The 13,230-nt window shown below is 37.8% G+C and overlaps 1 protein-coding gene across 1 annotated transcript in view; it reads right to left on the reverse strand.

Annotated features, from left to right (window-relative positions):
- gabrz (gamma-aminobutyric acid type A receptor subunit zeta) overlaps positions 1–13,230 on the reverse strand; it is a 38,422-nt gene that overhangs the window by 5,327 nt on the left and 19,865 nt on the right. Inside the window, exons 3-8 of the mRNA XM_066666184.1 lie at positions 7,651–7,751; positions 7,303–7,370; positions 5,406–5,623; positions 4,503–4,585; positions 1,076–1,213; positions 546–698 (exon numbers count right to left, since the gene is read on the reverse strand). Coding sequence (XP_066522281.1) covers positions 546–698; positions 1,076–1,213; positions 4,503–4,585; positions 5,406–5,623; positions 7,303–7,370; positions 7,651–7,751 — 761 coding nt within the window. The remainder of the gene's footprint in view (positions 1–545; positions 699–1,075; positions 1,214–4,502; positions 4,586–5,405; positions 5,624–7,302; positions 7,371–7,650; positions 7,752–13,230) is intronic.

Consider the following 13,230-nt stretch of genomic DNA (forward strand, 5'->3'; position numbering starts at 1 on the left):
GGTGCCATGTATCAGGACGACAATGCACCAATACACACAGCAAGACTGGTAAAAGATTGGTTTGATGAACATGAAAGTGAAGTTGAACATCTCCCATGGCCTGCACAGTCACCAGATCTAAATATTATTGTGCCACTTTGGGGTGTTTTGGAGGAGCGAGTCAGGAAACGTTTTCCTCCACCAGCATCACGTAGTGGCCTGGCCACTATCCTGCAGGAAGAATGGCTTAAAATCCCTCTGACCACTGTGCAGGACTTGTATATGTCATTCCCAAGACAAACTAACGCTGTATTCGCTGCAAAAGGAGACCCTACACCATACTAATAAACTATTGTGGTCTAAAACCAGGTGTTTCAGTTTCATTGTCCAACCCCTGTATATAGACTTAATGGATTGGGTGAACAAAAAAAAAGAGAATAAATTGTTTTGAACGTTCAACTATGTTATGTTCAAACATTAAAAAAAAACCGTGATTCCGAAATTCTTTTTGATTCCATTTTGATCTGAATACGTAAGCACTACAGAGAAGAATTATCTGTTCATACCTATGCAGATACGAGCAGGAACAGAGGACTGACTAATCCAAAATGAGACCCAGGACAGGACCACCAGAGCGCTGGACGGCACATACGTCTCCAGAATAAAGTAAAGAATGCTTCTCCTTAGCTGGAAGTGGAAGATCAGCTTTGGATAATTACCTGTACAAATGGAGCAGTGTTACTCAGGTGATAAAAATATAAGTGACAGTATTCATTTTAAATTTATTTTGTTTGAGGCACGTTTTTGAAATTAAACATACTTTGAAAGGAACACTAGGTGAGATTTCATTTTTAAAGCACTGTACTGAAATCAACAGGGAGGACAGTGGTGTAGTTTCCTACCCTCCTCAGAAAGGTACACAGTGAGGTTACTGCAGTGCTGAGCCCAGAGTATCTCCCTATTATAGGGCAATGAAGTATCAAAATGATTTTGAAGGTAAAAATATAACTTAGTGTTCCTTTAATGCAAAGTATATTGGGTTTTTTGCATGTGTACGTTTCATTATCTATTCAGTTTTTTTTTTTTGTGTACATACCAGTCTCATAGACGGCTTCAGACTCTGAGGTGTAATAGTCCTCTAGGGTGTACTGGGCCAGCTGGAGAGTATCTAGTCCACTAACTGACTGGTTCCCTCGAGTCCAATAAAACACCACATCCTTCACATTATAACCCCCTGAAGGGATGAAACCAAAGTGTCAATTAAAAACTAATTATCATCTCATAATTCTAGCACTGTGAAATTGTCCCGTGATCATGCATTCAGTCATGTTTTATGGCTTTGCCAATGTACTGCAAGATTAAAACACTCAATCAACATTAATGTGAGTTTCATAAGCCAGGCTCATTCGTAACTCAATATTATTTTAAAAAGCCAACAAGAATCATTCACGGCCAGCTTGTACAACTGCATTCCCCCATAGGAGGGCACTGTTTAGTCATCTAATGTCTTTTAGGTATGACTCTAATTGCATGAACCTTTTTGCACACAACGTTTTTGCATTAAAAGAACCACTTTCCTTCAGTGTGCACCCTATAAAACACATCCTATGCAAAAGCTGTTGGCCCCAGTTCCCCCCCCAGGCCAAAGCATATTTTACGAAGAGAAGAGAGCATCCATAATTGATCTGTGAAGAGTGAAGGAACTTTAGCACGCTTGCTTTTTCAGAGCACAGCTCCTTATTTATCTTTTCTGCATATGGAATGTTGCACCCATCAAGTCACAGAGTCCTCCAGAATGTTTGGGTAGGAATGTTTAAAATGCTTGAGTTGCATAAGCACGGCATAAAGAAAACCACTGCCCGGAGCCAAAGAATGTATCACGAGGGTTATTATTTTTTGGAGGTGAGGTGGTGGCAGTGTGTGGGCTGTGCTGATGCCCTATTACCAGTTCTGCTCATATCTGACAGGTGTTCACCCTGTACCACGTGCCAGAGTAACATTTAAGTACAGAATATAGAATAAGCCCTTCTGAAACATTCATGTACGCGAGAATGAGTTAATGTGATTACAAGGGCCTGTGTATGCTTTGACACTTATTTATAGTTGATGTAAATATAGTATATATGTATAGTAAAATGATATGTTCTCGTTGGTCATTCTTTATTTTACCTAATTTAAAAAGCAGTCCATACACGAAGTGGACAAACATATACTTAACTTCTGAAATCCTCAAGGGTACAGTGGTTTGAAAGGTGGTCATGTTTTGCAGCTTAGATTTTTTATTATTATTATTTTTGAATACTTCCTTAATAATAGTTGTAATAATAATAATAATAATAATAATAATAACATACATGAATGTAATTCCATAATATGTGTCCACCAGCAATTACACACAATGACAAGCATTAGCTAAAGTGGTATAAAATCCCCCAGCGCTGGGTTACAGAGCATGAAATCTTGTAATACATTTTTAGGTAGAACTGGAGCAGTGATCCAGAACTAACCATCAGAACCAGTTTTAACTGCAGTATTTGTGGAAAAGTACATATTAAAGGCTAAGCACCACTTAATGGACCTCCATGAATATTTCACATATTCAATTATTCAATATTTATTTTTATTTTAGTTACTGACATATATAAGTATGAATTAAAATGAAAATAGCATGCTTAATTTGCTTTCAAACTGACAATTTTATTAAATTGACCGAAAAACCTGAGCTCGCTACGGAAATTCTTTAACGCAACCGTGTGACGTCACTGGTGGACAACAGCTGAACAAACCGCGGTAAAACACCGTTATGACTGACTGTTATGACAGTATCTAGCTAAATAACCAACATTATTAATGACAATAGCCGAGCAATAAGCTAAACTCAAATTTAGAGGTACCGTTATTCTTGTAAATGTGATCGAAGTCCAACTCGAATTCATCCGACACTATAAACCTCCGTAATGCAGCTACGTAGCCGAGTATAATCTGAGCCACCGAGTTTAGCGAGTCAAGCTAACGTTAACTAACACCAGCTAAAACAGGCGAAGTAAGTGTACTTACCCTGTTTACCTCCATGTTACAGAGGCTCTTGAACACCTTTCGTTGGTTTCCTTACATGCCCATATTGTTGGAAAAGCGCCAGTGAAATGAGCTACAGATAACGGAGTGAGCGGAGGGTCCTTTAAAAGTGCCCGTTTAAAGTTGACAAATGTAGTCTATTTTCTGGATATTTTGGGATCTTTGGGTCATTTGTGCACAGATGTCCCACTGTACATTGAATGATTGCAGCCAAAAACAACACAACTTTTCGTCATTTTGCATTTTAGTGCAACTTCTAGAGTTGTTGTCCACCATCTACGTCACAGGCAAGACGCCTATTAGAGTTTCCGAACATCGTTGGGGGGGGGAGACCAACGGCTTTTAAACCTTATTCCTTGAATTAGTAAGAAATAACATGTTTTCTGACTATCAATAAACACAAGTTAGGAACTCAAATTCCACTGTATTTATTTGTTTGTCACTTTCATAGAGCTGGTGCTTAGCCTTTAATACTGACAACAATGTTCAAAAATAATATTAGAAAGTTAATTACGTATAACTGAAACAATCTGTACTATGCTGTGTCAACTCTAGCACAAAAGCAGTATGTGGGGAATGCCCTTTTTCACACGGGTGGAGAGCCAGTGTGTATTCACTGCAGGTGATAAAGAGAATGTCTCTGACTGAAACTAGAATGAAACACAATAGGGGTAAATTCCCATCAAAACACAACTTAAAATAAGGACATATAAGAGTTTTCCATCATCAAAATGCCAGTGCTCATGCTATAGCTGGTGCTTTATAACTGGTGAACCTTTCACAGACAGACCTCTGTTTCTATTGGTTTGACAGCCCTACTATTACATATATGGATATGAATATTCCCTTACTCACTATTAAAACCATTTTTGATATTACATTTACATGGGTAATACACATTAAGATCGATTTTAAACCCTTAAAAGGTTCTTCACACCCACACAAACAAGCCTGGGTCTTTACGGAACCAAAAATATTTCTTCTACGGCATCACTCAAAGAACCATTTGTAGCATCTTATTTTTAAGATTATGTCAGTCAGTTACAATTAGGTTCAATGAGGTGCTTCTCATCCAAAAGCACATTTTTAAAAGAACATACATCAACAGCAAGGAGGGGGAATTTCCTCGGCAGCATAAATACAATCCTTCTGTAAATTATAGTCAGAGGAGGCTCTCCATTAACTAAAAGCATTTATAAAGCCAGGCTAAATTGGTGTCTGGAGAGTCTTCCCTTTAGATTATTAAGATGATTAATTATGTTCACTTCGCTTAGAAGGGGAGCTAAATACTGAGATGTAAAGAATTATTACACATTGCACTGAGGAGAAAATCTGGAAGGCTTCCACAGTAAAGGATAAAAGTCTTATTTTTGCCTTCTCAAAGCAGTGAGAGTTATAGAAACGCTGCTTGGCGTCTATAGATGAATAATTCATAATTCGAGGCTTACAGCTCTCAAGCTGAAGTGTGCAGGTTTGTTTGTCCATTGGATACTTGGTCAGGTCCATACTGCATGCCACTGTAGTGGTGATTCTGCAGAAAAATACAGAGGGGGTAGGATTTAGAAAGAGATAAACAGGACAGGGAAAAAAACATCGTGAAAAGCGACAGAGAGCAAGGGTAGAAATACACAGAGAGGAGAGAGATAGATCATGGTAGAAAAAGAGAGAAAAAAGAAAGACAGGAATAGATAGAGTGAAAGGAGGGAAAAATTTAGGGGTTATAAAATTTAGAAAGAAAGAAACAGGGCAGGGAGAAAGGCAAGGTTGAAAACGAACAGAAAGCAATAGAGAAAGGCGGGGTGTCTGTCAGCGAGGGAAATAGAAAGATACAGATATTTAGCAATATTGAGAGAGACAGTGTGTGTGTGAGAGAGCGAGAGAGAGAATGGAAGTGGGATTAAGGTAAAATAAGAGATAGGGAAGGAAAAAGCAAGAGAATGTGAGAGCACAGAAAGAGGTATATACAGAGAGAGTGATTGCTGTGTTGGCGAACAGCTCTGTCAGTCACTCCAGTGTTATGGCACTTTCCAGCTTAATCCTGTACACCAGCTGCTCACAGTGTGCCTCGCCTGCCCCTGCCCTGTCCTTCTCTCTCCCCTGCTCATCCTACCTCACTGTCCCTCTACACTGCACTCATCCTCCCTCTCCCTCCACTTCCTCACCATAAATCCCTCTCTCTCTCTCTCTCTCTCTCTCTCTCTCTCTCTCTCTCTCTCTCTCTCTCTCTCTCTCTCTCTTTCTCTCTCTCTCTCTTATCCCCTCCTCTTCCTTACTCATGTTTAATACAACAACAGCCGGGTGAGAGTGACAGGCTGAGAGATGGTGAGAGACGCTGAGAGATGTGTGAAGACCTGAGGGCATAAAGCACTGTTCCATTGGGGAATATCCTGATCAGTCGGTTCTCCACAGTGATGTCATGCAGGAAGGACTTCTTGGAGTCAACGATGAACGTGTCTGGCACCCAGAGGAGCTCTACCAGCCTGCCGTCTAAACTCAGACTCTTATTGCCATCGAAGCACAGACGCTCATCTGTCCACCGCTGCCGCAGGAAGATAGTGGCAGTGTAATCCTGAAAACAACCCATAATCGGCACATATCTGTACACTTAGGACTGTAGTAACATTGAGTGTATTCACAAGCACACAATAATCTGATAATTTCTGAAAATCCGATTTTGGCAATAATCTGTTCAATAAGTTTGCAAGCACTGTGATAATCCGTAATGAGAAAACTCTCCACGAGTCTGTATGAGTCACTCAGTAATCAGGTTTCTGTCGGGGTTAAATTTCTTATTAGCACAGAGTAGCGTTACTGCTTTATTTAAGAGTTTATATTTATTTAAGAGTTTATATGACTCCACATTGCACAAAATTATGTTATTTATCATTATTTCCTGGTTGTAGCACTAAAATGATTTACTCTTTACTGTTTCAGGAAGCACTGTTTTGCTATTTTCCCGACTGAAACCAGCCAATACAGGACTGAATTTGAATGTAAATAGAATTGAATATAATGAGTATTATACCACAGTGAGTTCCGACCCTGCAATGTGATTGGCTGAGAAATGTTCCAGGAGTACCAATTTCACACGATAATAACACTCTGAACGAACCTTCTTCGGGTATCACTCCGCAAAATACATGTAACCTAGCAACAAGGTTAGGACTTTTTCACCCAATGGGGAACAGGTTTATTTTCCATTCGCGCACCTTATTTTGAACAGAGTACAGAGTTATGGTGCAGAGGACTCTGCTTTATATACAATGCTATGTCTATGTGGTTTCTGTGATTGTATTTAACTGGAATCTAGGCGCCTCTTTATTCTCCACTGCCCTCTTTCGCCAGGTCCGCAGCACAGCTTTGGAGCGATACTTTAAAATGCTCACTGTTAAGTTAAACAGAGAGGACTTGGCATCATTTAGTGTATGATATCACTACGATCTGTATCAGCTGTAAACAATGGTTAAACCATGACATTTTATTGACTTGAAGCATTTATCATTACTTCTATTCTGATTTAGACAGGTTTAACATCGCACAAGTTAAAGATCCAGAATTTGTAGAAAAGAGGAATATGTGACGGAATGGAACTATTTTTTCTCACGGATTATTGATGAACAAATTAATTTTCCCAGTCTTCTTTATCTTAAAACTTAATAAAAACGTTATAACACTCTCGTTTATTATTGCGTAATTAAGTAACTATACAATAAATATTTTTTTTATTTTTATTTTTATATTTAATGAAATGTGTGACTATATTACTATTACATTGTTACAGTTTTACTTACGTTCTTTACATTGTATATTTATATATTTAAATTTTATATTTTAACATTTTAATTTATTCGTAACTAACTAGGCAAATTCTTCTGAAGAATTGCTCATTCTTCAAATTTTACATTATAAATTACACATGACAGCAAATATTCTCATTCCTTCAAGACATAATTTTGACATTATTTGAAAATACCAGCTACTGCTTACATTGTGTCAAAAATTGTGGGACTAATGGACAAATAAAAACAGTCAAAAAAAGGACCCTTAAGCACATTTACAGACAAGGTATAAATAAATGAATGATATTAAAGACCAATATTTTTCCCGTTCCCCTGTAATGTTACTGTTTTGGAGAGGATTTTTTCCAACACTAATATACAGTATATAGTACATATCTATAGAGTGCATATGACTTAATTTCCATAGAAGTTGGTTGTTTTGTCCATGAATACTGTGTTAGTATCTCACCATGTTGATTTCTGATATAGTGTCTATGCTGGCAATGTCCAGACTCATTCCAACAGTAACAGGGCCATCTGCAGCAGAGGCAGACAGAAACACGGGGTGAAATATGAACTTCAGAATTAGAGGCAAGTTAAAGAGAAGTCATAGAAAAAAAAAGCTCTAATGCACATGCATTAATATAGTGGACTACATTAGCTCACGCTGCAGGCACTTACACTGAGCCAAACCAATTCTGTATTCTGTCTGCTAGTGCATTTAATACTAACACAGCCTTTAGAGAAAATGAAAGTTTAAAGATCCACTTATGTTGCCTAATTGTGTGAGTAAATGTAAAAGCGTAGGCTTCCATACTGCCGAAGAAAGGCCTCAGGTACTTGTTGTATCCCTTCATCAGTTTCTGAATTGTGGGGGGCAGAACTTCGTCAGCTCCCGATCCTGAGCCCTCTATGATCCTACACACAAACACATACAAATCATAGACACATTCATTACTGCTCTTTCTCACAATTCTGCATTTAAAAACCTGAACACAAGGACGAGTGGATTATACCGTAAAAAATACGGCTGTGGTCATAAATCATTATAGCTGTTATTCATAATAATACACAACCTTGAGGGTTATATTGCTTTTGTGAAACATATTCAATGGATAAAAATGATACTATATTTTCAATACTGGTAAAATATTCTTCAGTTAAAAAGTAGTACCAGCAGCTTACAGTAGAGCCACCACTGCTGTTACCTAGCAACCGGTGCTCAGCAGAATGACACAAGTATAGAGATAGCGTTGTGAAAAGATATAAATGTACAGGTAGAACACTTTCCTAGCTCTTCTGAAACACATTCTGTCATACCATATTCAGACATATCCGGATATATTCTATCAGCACTTGTTAAGTTGCCCAAGCTTTTCGGAACACTAAATCCCATTCAACCTGTTGTATTTTCTACTCTAATTAATTTATACATTTCAATTCCTCAAATGTCACAGTTAAAATGTCTAACTTTGAAACCCAAGGTATTTTGTTTGTGTTTAGGGTTTAAAAAGACTACCGTAGCTAAAATCTAACCCATGATACAGTTCTGAAACACTCAACATGTTTTACAAACAAAATAATAATAATAATAATAATAATAATAATAATAAAAGAAGTCCAGTACCCAGCCTGTAGGGTTGAGTTTTCAGTTTCCAATGCTTTGTTTGAGTCAGGACATGACATGACAAAGGCATTAGAAATAAACAGCATATTCCAAATTGTAGTGAGTTGTTTACTGCAGTTTTTTTTTATTTGACTGAATGCAATTTTAAGGTAGAGTGTGCAAAGCAAACTTGACACCGCAACAGTTGTTACAAAACACATTGTTATTTTGCATAGAGCACAGATCGATTAGATTCACTTTGGTGTAGTTTTGCCCTCAAAAATCAGCATTTTAGAATTCTTTCTGTGCTGCTGTTGACTGTACATGTTCTGAACTTCCCCTGTCTTTCTTCAGTGAAGTAAAAGAGTTTTCATGTCTGCAGTGCAGTGGGTCTATAAGCTTCAGATGAGACTGAGCTTTAGAACAAGCACCCCCCAGAGCACAGTGCCACATGTAAGAAACGCTTACAGTTTAAAGACGCCTGCATGATCTTCCCCACCACAACATCCTTATAAATATTCCAGAGAGAAAAGAAAAGGCAGAAGGGTCTCTGCACAGAATGTGTGTGTGTGTGTGTGTGTGTGTGTGTGTGTGTGTGTGAGTGTGAGAGAGAGAGAGAGAGAGAGAGAGAGAGAGAGGAAGGTGAGGGAGAAAGCCTAGTAAAATGAGTGAGAAAGATTGAACTGTGCATATATGTCTGTTTGTATGAGAGAGACAGAGAGAGACAAAGCAGAGAGAGAGAGAGAGAGAGAGAGAGAGAGAGAGAGAGAGAGAGAGAGAGAGAGAGAGAGAGAGAGACGCACAGACAGAGAGCTGTTGGCAATCCTCTCAACAAGACACATGTGGGGAACATCATCACAGCTTATTGACTGCAGCACAAGCTACCAACTCTCTCTCTCTCTCTCTCTCTCTCTCTCTCTCTGCCTCATGCCAAGCTGCCTCAGCCTCCCCCTCTTTAACCCCCCACCACACACTGTCTTCACCACACACTTGTCAGTTATCTGGAAGAACATACAATCACACTCTCTCTCTCTCTCTCTCTCTCTCTCACACATACACACACACACACACAATTTATTAATAACTGTAACGCTTGAGGGCCACCCAATTAACACAAGAATGGTCATCCTGATTAGTTGAGTAAAGAAACTTGAAATTATTAATGACTCATGCAGCCCAGGAGATATGCAAATGTGCTGTAAAATCAACCCCTATGAAAAAAGAAATACATTTTACGTGTTTCTATATTCAGAAACATAATAAGACTATTAAATATTTCCAATATATTTCTGTTTTGTATTCATCCAGAGGAACCATTCAAATACATTCTTCCTCTGCTCCTTTACAACTAAATAACAGTTGACACTCAGACATTGATATTAATCCAGATTTATTTTTCTCTTTTTTCACCCATTTTCCAGGACCAGTTTATCTACACAGCCCTGCGAAGGACTGGCGCCCCCTCCAGGGTGTGTTCCTGCCTTGCTCCTAGTGATTCCGGGTAGGTTGCATACAATGAATGAATGAATGAGTTTATCTATACAAAAGGCCCCTAATTTACGAGTGTGTGATATTACAAAAAGGTAACACCATACCTAAATATATGTTCAAGGCTTTGTATACAGTTTAGATCATACATTTGAAGGTTTATTCCTCATAAATAGTATTCTGTGCTACTTTAATATGCACCTATACACAACTTGTATAGCCTCCATAGAAAAGCATGAAGTGAAATATGCTCAGGATAAGTTTCACATGAGCTTAAGGTCACCATGCTAAATGCCAAGCATTGTTCAGAGGGGTCAGTGGCCTCCAGCACTGGGCTTTTGTGCAGAGGAACTGCGCTCTGTGATACAGCATTTTTTAATACGTTTAAGATGATTTGGAGTGCCTTCTTTGATGCAGAACATTAACTACAGCAGCATCTGACCTCACTTACATCAAGGGTTAATGCTTTCAGATCCTCACAGATATGTTTTTACATTTAGTCTAAAATATTTCCACATGAGTAGAGGTTGTTAATACAGCAGACTCTTGGGATAACATTTATCACAAACGTTTGGCCATATAATTAATAATATATTAATATAACTCACATATTTTAATTATTACCTATAATATTAATAAACATAGAAAAGCATATTACAACATATCATGATAAAAATAAAACATAGTCATACTGCCCACCCCAAGCCTGAGTCATACTGATACTGTGTCTTTCACGCTTTACCACATTATTATTCTAATTATACTGCTGTTAAAGCAAGGCAGCGACCCATGCAAGCCACCGACTGTGGGTTATATATATATATATATTTCCACAGTGTGCACGTATTCATTTTCTCCATCACAAACAAGACATCTAAAAGTATACACTTTTATATATAGCAGGAGCGAACGCCTGGTGGAAACGGGCTTTCTAAATTATGCATTAATTTGTTTCCAGCAGTAACTCTACAGCTAGAATCTAAAAATATCTAAAAAAATAAATAAATAACTAATTACTGTGTGTTTGTGTAGGCAAATCTAGACACAGGGAGGATTTCTGTGAGATTAACTCAGCCACTAGACTCAGCTGCACATAGAGTTGGCACCCCATTGGGTTTACCATCTCACAGAACATTGCAAAACTTATCTGTGCAAAGGTACACCTAAGATGCATGAAATGAAGGTTGTAGTTTCGTCATTTGATTTCTAAACTGCTGAGGACTAAAAGTGAAACCTGATTTACTTACTTACTTACTTACCTTATTTAATTATTCCCTGTAGTGCAAAATATCCAACAATATTTGCAGACAACCTCAAAATTAATGAATTCAGCTATTTTAAGGTGTTCCTTAAAGGCGTTCAGCTACACATACACTGCTTGAATAATGTGCATAGAAAAGCATGAAATTCAATGTTGTGTTGGCTAGTGATGTATAAAGCCCCCCAGCATTAGGATGTGGTGCATTAAACTGCATTGTCAGCATGAAGTGCCATCCAATACCTTTGGGATGAGTAAAGATTGGTGTGATTCAAACCTTATTATTCAACATCAAAACATGAACTTACCAATGCTTTAGTGGCTAAATGCATTCGAATAGTCACCAACATGTTTTACAATATAGTGTTATAGTTTTCCTATGAAAAGAGCACAGGATGTTTGCTGGTTCAGGCCATCTGTCAATTCATCACAAAACGTTACTGTCATTGCCTTCCTTCTGTTACTTTATAACAAATCTGTAATAGCAAAGTACAAACATGTTTCCAGAATATATATATTTTTTTTGTAAAATGCCATAAAAACAAGACATTTTAAATTACTTAAGTATAAAGTAAATATGCCCCATTGTTTTCACTGATCAATATAATTGTATATTGTAGATTAAAAAACAAATTTAGAATTTAATGCCTTCAACACACTCCATAAACCAGAGATAAAGGCCCATTTACCGCTGCATTACATCTTGCCACTCTCCAAAGGAAAATGTGAATGAAATAACTGTTGACTTTTCATTTATTACATCATTTGAACACAGCAAACGATGAATGGGCCAATAAAAATGCTTCCTAACCCTAATTACCTGGAATAAAACCATTTTCATTGACTTCCTTTAAAAAAGTTAAGGTTTTTTCCTTCTCCTATAAAATAGCTCGTTTGGAGATATATATTTTTAAGATATACCTAAAGTGGTACTGGACTGTGACAGTTTGCTTTGCTTTTAATTACACTGTTTAACTGTTTGGGAACTAAGAATATTGTTGCTGTTTTGGAAGTGTCATTTTTGCCCATTCTCTTTTGTCATACTTCAGCTGCTTGCTGTTTGTGATTGTTGTCTGATTCTCCTCTTCATACTGTAATTTTTCTTCCTCTATATAGACATATAAGACAGGTATGGACTGAAGGCAGGCCTATCAAGCATTACGAAGTCACACTATTGCAGCATGTGCAGAATGTGGCCTGGCATATATACTTGGACTTTCCATTTATACTTCTTATATTTACCTGCTTATTGTAGAATAGTCCAAAATGGGGTAATGTGTATATTTTATAAACTTTTAATTTTCATTTAAATTTAAAGTCAGTGAAAACATCTTGTCTTTTTTAACTGCAATGTACAAAATGACCCAACAGGAAAAACTAATAATTTATTTTACATTTAAGTAAAACTAAAATAGCTACGGGGCGGCGCAGCAGGTAGTGTTGCAGTCACACAACTTCAGGGACCGGAGGTTGTTGTGGGTTCGAATCCCACTTCAGGTGACTGTCTGTGAGGAGTTTGGTGTGTTCTTGGTCCAAAAACACACGTTGGTAGGTGGATTGGTGACCACACCAACTCCTCACAGACAGTCATCCGGAGCAGGACTCAAACCCACAACCTCCAGGCCCCTGGTGCTGTGTGACTGCGACACTAGCTGCTGCGCCACCGTGCTGCAATTGAAAAGATTAATTACTATTAATATAATGTAACCTGATCACACAATAACGTGTTACATATCTTTTTACAGACATTATAGTAACATTGCTGCAATGCATTACATTAGACCCCCACTTTGTTTAATAAGTACAATTTTGCATTTAAGCAACAATCACCAAATGTACGTACACTGAGAATTTGTGTTAATGTGATATATTTTATTGATATAAAAAAGAAATCACCTAAATTCAATTCATGACTTTTTAATCAGTGTGTAGTTTGTAAGGCCTCTCTGAAGAGAGTACAGCTGCCTGCTTTCTACCTATCCTCTGAGGACACAGCACTTCAAAGGATCACTAGGGTTTCATCGGCCATCAAAAAGGAGGCTCTC

Source organism: Hoplias malabaricus, chromosome 3 (genome assembly GCF_029633855.1).
Source record: "Hoplias malabaricus isolate fHopMal1 chromosome 3, fHopMal1.hap1, whole genome shotgun sequence".
Classification (NCBI taxonomy): Eukaryota; Metazoa; Chordata; class Actinopteri; order Characiformes; family Erythrinidae; genus Hoplias; species Hoplias malabaricus.